Source organism: Arachis duranensis, chromosome 4 (assembly GCF_000817695.3).
Source record: "Arachis duranensis cultivar V14167 chromosome 4, aradu.V14167.gnm2.J7QH, whole genome shotgun sequence".
NCBI lineage: Eukaryota > Viridiplantae > Streptophyta > Magnoliopsida > Fabales > Fabaceae > Arachis > Arachis duranensis.
Genome location: NC_029775.3, coordinates 3488293 through 3498877, shown reverse-complemented (window position 1 = coordinate 3498877; position 10585 = coordinate 3488293). Strand labels below are relative to the sequence as shown.

Below are 10585 nucleotides of genomic sequence, written 5' to 3'. Positions count from 1 at the left end.
GTTTTTGTAATGGGGGCTTCGTTTTGCGCGCCATCATGACATGATTGATGTGAAACTGTCCCACTTTTCTAGGCACCCCTGTCTGTTGGTTTTAGTAGTGGTTTTAATGCTTCCCTCTTTTTTGACAATCTGGAGTAAATGCAAAGGTTTGGTAACCGTTTGCTTTATAGGAGTTATCTGTTGCTTAGACTTCGTTTTCTTTCAAACTGCTAAGTCTTGGAAAAAAAAGTTTATTTTCCCTTCCTGTCCGAAAATGAGTAAGCAAGGTCAGTTCTGATTCTTCCTGTCTTTCTTCTTTGTTTTCTTGCTTTTTCTTTCCTCGCTTTTGATGGAGAACTGTAATGTGGGTGACCCATATGATTGGGTTGACGCTAGGGTAAGAGAGCGTGCGTCTCAGTTTGATGATGAGGAGTCGGTGAGGCTGTTGGGGTCGAATATTTGGGTCAGAAAAGGTAGTGATGTTAGGATTGAGTTGTTACCTTGTGGGAGGGATGACCGGGTCTGTGACCGATTAGATGATTGGTCCTTCTTTTATATGTATAGCTGTCTGTTCACTGAACTGGGTGTGAGACTTCCTTTTACCGAGTTTGAGTGTGGGGTTTTGTATTGGTTGAACTGCGCCCCAACTCAGCTTCATCCTAACTCATGGGGTTTCGTTCGGGCGTTCGAGGTATTGATGGAGCTGTTAGACCATCTGCCATCTCTTAGGTTGTTTTTCTCATTATTTCAGGCGAAAGGGGTGAATAGGAGCTTGTGGGTAAACCTTAGCAGCTATCCCCGTCGGGCTATATTTGGTCTATATAAGTCTTCGTTTAAGGATTTCAAATCTATGTTTGTAAAGGTTAGGAGTGTACCTGGGGATTTTCCCTTCTATTTAAACGAGTACTTAGTGGAATGGTTTCCTTTATTTTGGTGTGCCAAGCCGTATCAAGCACTAGATGTAGATGATAGGCTTCTTGATGATGATATTGTAATGGATTTTTTGTTTAAGTCTTTGGGTCCGAAAGGTTTGTTGTCAGTTGCTGAGATGTTGAAATGGGATACCGATAGGCAGGCTGTGTATGATCACATAAGTAATTTGTTTTACTATGTTTGTTTCCTTTTCTTGTTTTGGTCTGTTGACGCTGATTTGGTTGTTTGTGACTTGTAGTCGAGAAAGCGCCTGACTTCACCACTGCAGGTTTGAAATCTTTCTTCAGTCAGCGCAAGAAAGGTGAGAAAGAGGTCTCTTCTAATGTTGGGAAAGGTCCTGCTGCCTTAGTTCAGTATGGTCCTGGGCTGAAGCATAAGAGAAAAAGAGGACAAGTTTAAGGTAACCTTGCCGATGTCTTAGAAGGTAAGGGGGAGTCGTCCATGATACTGCAGATGGTTGAGTCTGCATATGAATCACAAAAAAGGCTGCATGGGTATGATGAGAATGAACATGCTAGGTCTTTGTGGGCGAAGCTATACCCTTTTGGGACCATGGCTGATGAACTTTGCTGCTTCCCGAATGACATGAAGATGGTTGACGAAGTTGGTCATGCTGGTGTTAGCCGATTTCTTTAGGTGTGTTTTTGCTGTATTGTTGTATATTTTCCTGTTAATGTTGCTTATTGATTTGTTTTTCTTTTTCAGGTAATTGGTGCTCGTATTGTGGCCATTGGTAGGGCACAGGATCTTGCTTTTGGGCCGGGAGGAGAAGGAGGCTTCCCGTGTAGAGGAGCTGTCTGGCATCATCCAGGAGAAGGACAAAAATATTGCCGAGCTCTTGTCTTCCGTGGAGAAGAAAGAGCTAGAATTGGTTGATGAGAGAAAATTGCACATGACATCTTCTGAAAAGCTGAAGAATGTGGGGTCCGAGAATGATCGGCTCTCTGCTCGGATTAAAGAAATGGAAAACGGGATCTACGAAGCTTTTGCTCAAGGTTTTGAGCGTGCCGTTTCTCAGGTCAAGGTGCTTTACCCGGAAGCTGATTCTTCGAGGCTTGATGTTATGAAGGTGGTTGTGAATGGTCAGCTCATGGATGACGAGGTTGCTGCTGGAAGCAATGGTGAGGAGTCCAGTATTGGTTGTAAGGCATATTAGGCCTTTATTTTGTAAGCTCTATGTATGGTTCTTAGGCCTTTAGAACTTTGTATTTAACTTGTTTGTTTTTGGATAATTCCGAGTATCATTCTCGGTTGTGATATTTTGGTTTCCGAGCATAGAGCTTGGTTTGATAATGATGGTTTTAGCCTTTTATAAGATAGGATATTTTGGTAAAGTTATGATAGTAGTAATGTTTTGCAATGCCAAATGGTGTGTTTGTATTGAGCATAGTCTTTGATAGCTATTTTGCATATGATGAGTTTATCAATAATGACTGTTTGTAGCATTTTTTGTTGTTTGTATTTTTCAGAGTATTATGCTCGGCGTACGTATGTTAGTTTCCGAGTATGAAGCTTGGATGATGTTATTGACTGAAATGCATTCTAATTCCCATGGTAAAAATATTTTGCTTGCGACATAAGTTACTTTTGTATAGTGGTTTGTGGCGTCCGGCCTCGTTAAAACCCTCTCCGAGTAAAACCCATGTGTTTTGGGAAAAAAACCTTCGGAGGAAAAAAGAGTACCATCATTCGCGAATTTACATCTTGTATCATGATTGATATTCCCTTAGGGAGGACACATTCCATCTTCCTGGAAGTTGATCTCCTTTAAGAGTTTCTAGTTTGTAAGCCCCCTTTCTGACATTCTGGAGGATTCGAAAAGGTCCCTCCCAATTTGCTGCTAATTTGCCATGTGTTGGAGGTTTCTGAGCTTCTTATGTTCGTCTAAGTATGAGGTCTCCTTTATTGAAGGACCTGTGAATTACAATTTTGTTGTGTCTTCGTTCTATGAACTGCTTCTTGGCTCGTTGTTTAAGAGCTGATATTTCTCTTTCTTCTTCCACAAGATCCAACTCAGCTATTCGAGCTTGCGAGTTGTTTGATTGATTGTAAAGCTCGGCTCATAACGTCGGGATGCTGACCTCAACTGGGATCAGTGTTTCTGCGCCATATACCAGTTTGAAAGGAGTTTCTCCTGTAGCATATTGAATGCTGGTGTTGTAGCCCCATAGAATTTCTGGGATGAGGTCGGCCCACTCTCCTTTAGCCTTCCCGAGCTTTTTCTTTAATCCCTGCAAGATGATTCTGTTAGTTGATTCAACTTGTCCGTTGGTTTGTGGGTGCTCGACTGAACTGAAATAATGTTTAATGTTAAAATTTGTTAGAAAGGTAGCGAGCTTATGGTCAGTAAATTGTCTCCCATTATCCGAGATTATCTCTCTTGGGATACCATATCTATATATAATGTTTTTCCATAAGAAAGATTGTATTTTCTCCGCTGTTATATGTGCTAGTAGTTGTGCTTCTATCCACTTAGAGAAATAGTCTATTGATACTAATAGGAACTTTACCTGGCCTGGCGCTTTCGAAAAAGGTCCGAGGATATCCAATCCCCACCTATCGAAAGGCTAGCTTACCTCTATGGTGTGGAGCTCCTCTGTCGGGGTCTCTGTGAGGGTGGCGTGTTTTTGACAATTATCACATGCCTTGACTTTCAAGATACAGTCCCTTTTTATCGTTTGCCAATAGTATCCTGTTCGCAGTCTCTTTGCAGCCAATGCTCGGCCGCCGATGTGGTTTCCACAAACCCCTTCGTGCGTTTCTGCCATGACATCCTCGACTTCCTCCTTGCTGATGCATTTGAGGAATGATTGGGAGTGTCCTCGTCTGTACATGGTATTTCCGAGTACTGTATAGAAACTTGCTCTTCTTCGGAAGATTGGCAAGTTCGGCTCCTCGTTTGGCACAGCACCTGTGTTGATGTAATTGAGAAAGGGTGTTCTCCAGTATGGTACCTGCATGATGCTTAAAATTGTGTCCTACTCAAAGCTCAGCTTGTTGAGTGTTAGTTGTGACAGGGCCAGTGTGCGTTCTGCCTGCCTTGTTGTAGCTAACTTGGATAACACATCGGCTCTGGTGTTTTGTTCTCGGTTTACATGAATAATATCAAATTTACTGAACTTTGAGATGAGATCCTTTGTTATGAGCCAATAATTCTCTAACAAAGGATCTTTTACCTGCCATTCACCCTTGATTTGATGTACTACAAGTGATGAATCGCAGTAGACTGTTATCTGAGGTATTTTGAGTTGCTGGACGAGCTTTAATCCTGCTAGCAGAGCTTCATATTTCGCTTGGTTGTTACTTGCGTTGAAGCGGAATTTTAGTAATTATTCGGCTATCACTTTCTCTCCCTCTTTTAGCAGTACCCCAGTTTTGCTCCCTTTTCTGATTGATGCTCCATCCACATGTATACTCCAATTTGCTGCTGTGTGTTGTGTCTCACTAGTCATCTCTGACACGAAGCCGGCGAGTATTTGTGACTTCAGAGCCTTTCTCGACTCGTATTGAATGTCGAACTCGTATAGTTCGATTGACCACTTATAAATCGTCGGGCAAGTTCGGGTCTGGTTAGTATCTGCCTTAGTGGTTGGTCTGTTCGTACTATGATTGTATGGCTTTGAAAGTAATATCGTAGCCTTCTTGCCGTGGTGACTAGTGTCAGCGCAAGCTGTTCTATCTTCGGATACCTTGTTTCTGTTGGCTGTAATACCTTGCTAATGAAGTATACGGGGTTTTGCTTTTTTCCTGTTTCCATCACTAGGACCGAGCTTATAGCATGGTTAGATACTGATAAATACAAATACAACGGTTTACCTGCCTCCGATCTTTGGAGTATTGGAGGTGATGTTAAGAGCTGTTTGAGTTATGTGAAGGAATTTTCACATTCGTCTGTCCATGTGAATTTCTTGCCCTTGGAGAATGTTCGGAAGAAATGATAAGATCGGTTGGCCACTGCGGGTAGGAAACGTGATAGGGCGGCTATTCTGCCTGCTAGTTGTTGGACTTCTTTTATCGTTTTTGGGCTTGCCATGGTCAGTACTGCATTACATATCTCTGGGTTGGCTTCTATACCTCGTGAGGTTAGCATGAAGCCAAGAAATTTTCCTCCTTGGACCCCAAAAGCACATTTGTCCGGATTGAGCCTCATGTTATATGCTCGGAGTTGATTGAAAACTTCTATCAAGTCATCACAGTGTGACCCTTGTGTAGGCATTTTTGCTACCATATCATCCACATAAACTTCCATATTTCGGCCTATCTGTTGTTGGAATACTTTGTCCATTAGTCTTTGATATGTCGCACCTGCATTCTTTAAGCCAAAAGGCATTACCTTGTAACAAAAATTTCCATGTTCTGTTATGAAAGCTATTTTGTTTTGGTCTTCTGGATGCATCAAAATCTGGTTGTAACCAGAGTATGCATCCATAAAACTCAAGGCTTTGAAACCAGAAGCATTATCAACTAACTTATCAATGCAAGGTAATGGATATGCATCTTTAGGGCAAGCTTTGTTTAGATTTGTAAAATCGACGCACATGTGCCATTTACCTGAACTTTTCCTTACCATTACCACGTTTGATAGTCATGTGGTGAAACGGATTTCTCTGATGAAACCTGCGTTGAGGAGCTTCTTGGTCTCTTCAAGTGCTGCTTGTTTTTTCTCTTCTCCGAGGTTTCTTTTCTTTTGTGCCACTGGTCGGACTGTTTTGTCGATTGCTAACTTGTGGCAGATGACTTTCGGGCTTATTCCCGGCATGTCATCTGGTGTCCATGCGAATAGGTCGGCATTCTGGCGCAGTATGTGTATAAGTCTTGTTCGTTCATTCCCTTTCAGTGCTTCTTCGATGTATGTGTATTGCTTTTCATCTGCTGTTAGTGTTAACTGGTGAAGGTTGTCCATTGGCCGAGGCCTTTCTCCGAGGTCTTCTCTTGGGTCGAGATCGGCTAGCGTCGTGGCATTGGCCGAGCTATGTATGGCTTGGACCTGGGGCCGAGCTGTCTCCTTCGTATGGGCTTGCTTTAGGCAGGCATTGTAGCACTGCCGAGCTTTTTGATGGTCGACGTACATTGTAGCTATCTTGTTTTCCTGCACTGAAAACTTGACACACAAGTGTAATGTGGACACCACCGCTCTGAATATATTCAAGATGGGTCTCCCAATTATAATATTATAAGGGCTATAACAGTCTACTATTAGGTATTGAATATCAGTGGACTTTGACATAGGGATCTCTCCCATTGTGGTCCTTAGCCATATATGTCCCGTGATGGGGACTCTCTCTCCAATTAGCTCTCCCGAAGAGGGTTGTATCAGTTTTTCTGATAATTTCATCTTTTTAAAGGTAGAATAAAATAGAACATCGGCACTACTACTTGGGTCCAGCAATGTTTTTCTTACCAACAGCTCTCCGACCTGGATGGAAATTACCACAGGGTCGTCGAGGTTAGGGCTTGCCGATCTGAAGTCTGCTTGGTTGAAGGATATCGTGACGTCTGGGTCTTTATCCTTCTTTGGCTGTAGGGTTTCCTCGATTGCCAGCATCGCCCTGTAGCTTCGCTTTCAGGCCGAGCTTGTTTCACCTCCGCCTGCGAACCCTCCTGATATGTGGCTAATGATTCCTCTTGGTGGATCAGGAGTTGTCCACTCTTTTTTGTTATTGTCTGTCACTGTTTGTTTGCTCTCCTCCCTGTCTGAGTTTCCTCTTCTGGCCTTCCGGCTCTCGACATATTTATCCAAAAGCCCTTGGCGCGCCAGTCTTTCTAGGAGGTCCTTTGCGACAATGCAGTCGTCCGTGGTGTGGCCAAACTTCTGGTGGAAGGCACAATGCTTGCTCCAATCCACGAACCTTTGATCCTGATAGTTCCCTGCTCGAGCTGGTGGCTTTATGATTTTGGCGTTGAGAATTTCTTTGATAATGTTTTCTCTCTTGGTATTGAATCTGGTATATGTGTTGTATTTTGGTGTGAGCTTGGAAGGCTTCTTAGTATCCCTGTTGCCTGGTGATCTGAAAGCTCTTTCGTCATCTCTCTGATGTGGTTGTCTGTCCGATTTTTGGGTCTCGCGGAGTTCTTCGATCTCCATTTGACCTGCCGCCCTTTCCCAGAATTCTTCTAGTGTTTTTGGTTTTGTTATAGCAATGGTCTCCCAGAATTTGCCAGGTCTGAGGCCAGCCTTGAGGGCATGCAAGTGGACAGCCGGATCCAGGCCTTGGATCTCCATAGTGGCCTCCGCGAACCTGGTCATGTAGTCCTTCAAGCTCTCATGTTGACCTTGTTTGATGGTGCCGAGATAATCTAATCCATGTACATATATCCTTGACGCAGCAAAGTAATCAATAAATGACCTGGCTAGATCCTCAAAGGAGGAAATTGAACCTGCAGACAGCTTAGAAAACCAGAGTAATGTAGCACCATCGAGGTAAGTAGGAAATGCCCGATAGAGGACGGGCTTATTGTTAGGACCGTTGAAGAACATCATGGATTGGAACTTCTTCACATAGGCTCGGGGATCTCCGAACCCCTTATATGGTTCAAGCGCGGAGGGTAGCGCAAAGTTCTTTGGCATCTGGTAATTTGTGATCTCCTCGGAGAAGGGGTTGTCGAGGGTAATCTTCTCCTTCGGAGGGGTGATGTTTAAGGGATCTGTGGTGCCTTGGGTCGAGCTTTTGGAGCTTTCTCCATTATTCTGCGTAAATAGCTCGGCTATCCTTCGTACTTCCGCCTGAAGTTCGGCGATTCGGTCCAGGAACTCAGCCTGTGTGGATTGTGGACTTTCCTTGTCAGCCATGTTCGAGGATTGGGAATCCTGCAAAATAGAGTAGAAGACTAGACGAAGGAAAAAATGGGGTTAGATGTATTCGGCCCCATGGTGGGGGCCAAATGATTCGTCCGAGTACTAAGGTGGCCGAGTTTGAGCACTTTCGAACAAGCTGACAGCAGAGAGAAAGAGCTGCACGTCGGCCAGGACCAAACACCGCTGCGGGAATACCTCCGAAAGATACTCCGACGCTCAAGTTAATGATAGTGAGTAAGAGTAGTTAAATGAATATGAAAACTGAGAATAGAACCTGAGACTTAGCCGAGAATATTAGCTCGACTTTATAGGAGTTGTTTCACCCGTTTACTGTGGATAAGTCCTAGTTTATAGGTTGGTTATGATATTCTGTTTTGGTGATTAGTTTTGTTGAGCACGTTTTTTATTTTCAAATGGGTGAGGCCGTTCTTTTTTGCTTTCGTGCCAAGTTTATCGGACAGCTGGCGTGAGGCCGATCTTGTCTGTCCACGTACCGAGATTGTTGGGCGGCCGAGGATAAGGATGACATATCAGAAAGTATAAGAGAGAGGGGGGAAAAGTATATAGGGTTTTTAAAACAAAAACTGATACTAAAAATTCGTTAATTACTAAAAGAGACCGAGTTCACAAACCTTCCTTCGGGGAGAGAAGGAAAAAAAATAGTTTATACAATTGCATTTCACGCATGTTATTCGTGAAATGGAACCAAGCTTATTATTTCTTTGATGATACACACAAAATATATGGTCAAACACAGCTTTCAAAACTATCCTCCATGCACCTGGAACATTTATCTCCCTTACCATTTTGTAGGTTCTTAATATGAAATGAATGGATATCGATTTTGTGGGTGGTTCAAACGAAATGACATAGACAGTTACTCTGATTATTTCTTTCACAAATGCATATTTTGGTAATTAATATTTTTTAGTATTTATTAAAAAAGCATTTGTAGTATTTATGTTTAAAATTTAATTCAGACGACTAACAAATATATGAGAAAAAACATTGTATCTATAGTTATTGAGTATCACAAGAGTAAGGGTGTTCAAATTTAAACCAATTCAAATTAAATCGTTCATTCAATTCAATTCAAACCAAAAACCGATTAAAATCGTATTAATTCGGATTTGATTGAATTATATTTTTTGTAAACCGCTGGATTGGATCGAATTTTGGATCTATTTTTCATAACCGATCTAATCTAATCCAAACCGCACAATGTGTTATAATATTATTATTTTATTATTATATTTACAATTATACTTATAACATGTTCAATTTGTTATACATTTTTTATTATTCATGTATTATTATTATTTAATAAATATTTTATGTTCAAAATATTATTTATTTATTTATTTTAACTAACCTATAATTTTATTTCTATTGTTATGTTATCTGTTGGCTTTTTAATATATTGTTAAAACTTGTTATATCATTGTTGGTTATTTAAATTTTGATGTTGAGACTTGTTATATGTATCTAATTTTTTTCATTTAAAAAACCGCAAATTCAAACCGATCTCAACCGCTTGTAATCGGATCGGATCGGATCGGATCGAAATTCCAAAAAAAGTTCATCCAATCTAAACCGCACCGCACATAAATTAAGCGTTCGAATCGGATGACTTTTTCCCTTAAAACCGAACTAAACCACACTGGAAACACCCCTACGAGAGTATCTGTCAACTTTTAACAATTATTATTAATTATTACTCTAATTAATAATTATTAATTTAAAATTAAAAAATATGAATAATCAGCATTTATTAACATTTAAAATTATAAGAACAGTTAACAAATTCCTCTAATGCCCGTATCGTATTATTCTTTTTCCATTGTGAATATGTTACGCATTCGAACTCCCTGTAATAGAACGATTTGTCGCGAATCCCCCACCCAAACCTCAGTCAGCCCGGATCGTTGCGCCGAACGCCAATATCCACCCCTCCTGTATCTCCGACTGTTTTATCGATTGAAAGCCGTCCCCCAACGCCTACCATAAGGCATTCGGAAGAAGCACATGATGCCCTCCATAACGCCATTGGCGTCGTCATCAGCCAGCAACGAAAGTTTGTGCGCAATGGAATTGTCATCGAGATCGCACGCACATTCATCCTGCAAGTTCGGCCGCATCTCCAAAGAAACCTCCATTAGAAGACACATGTATAAAAAAATATTTTTTGAAAAAATTTCCATTAAAAAACACACGTATAAGAAGACACGTACAAAAGATACATTCGACGTAATAAGAAGACACATCCAAAAATAATTAGGTGGTAATAGAGCAAGGGCATGCAACAGATGAAACGGTAAGTTTTTTAATTGATCAGAGTAATTAGGGTAGAAGCTGAATAATTGGGTAGATGATTTTTTAGTAATTTAAACTTTTAGGTCCAGTCCATTAAGAATTAGTAAGAGTTGGCTAGACCTTTTATTGATTACATAGTGAAATTGATAATAAAATTATATTTGAATATATGGTTCAATTTTTTTTTTATGGTTAAACATATCAAAACTAATTAAGAATTAACTATTAAATTAGTATCCAAAAAATTTTGACACTAACAAAAATATTTTAAAAATACTCCAAAAAATATATATATATATTTTAAAATTTGACAAAAGTGATTGAAAATAACAAACTGTTCACTCAATGCATTATCTGAAATTATTATTTTTTAAATTCAATTAACAACCTGAAAAATTATTTTTCCCAATTTAACTTCTTGAGATGAACCTAATTTAATTGTTGAGATGCGAACTCAATACTGCCTTCAATGGCTTCTCCACAATGGGACCCTCTAAACCATCGGGATTCTCCTTCTTTAATTGAAAAAGGAAGGTGGTACTAGGTCTTATGTCATTACATTGA

General features: G+C 40.6%; 1 protein-coding gene across 1 annotated transcript; it reads right to left on the bottom strand.

The window, feature by feature from the left end:
• Positions 1-6475: 6475 nt before the first annotated feature.
• LOC107482562 (uncharacterized) lies at positions 6476-7702 on the bottom strand. Its single transcript, XM_016103094.1, has one exon. The coding sequence runs from the start codon at positions 7700-7702 to the stop codon at positions 6476-6478; it is 1227 nt and encodes a 408-aa protein (XP_015958580.1).
• Between the last annotated feature and the right edge of the window lie 2883 nt (positions 7703-10585).

Excerpts from the sequence above, each read along its gene's own strand:
- LOC107482562 (XM_016103094.1), bottom strand. The coding sequence starts at position 7,702 with ATGGCTGACAAGGAAAGTCCACAATCCACACAGGCTGAGTTCCTGGAC.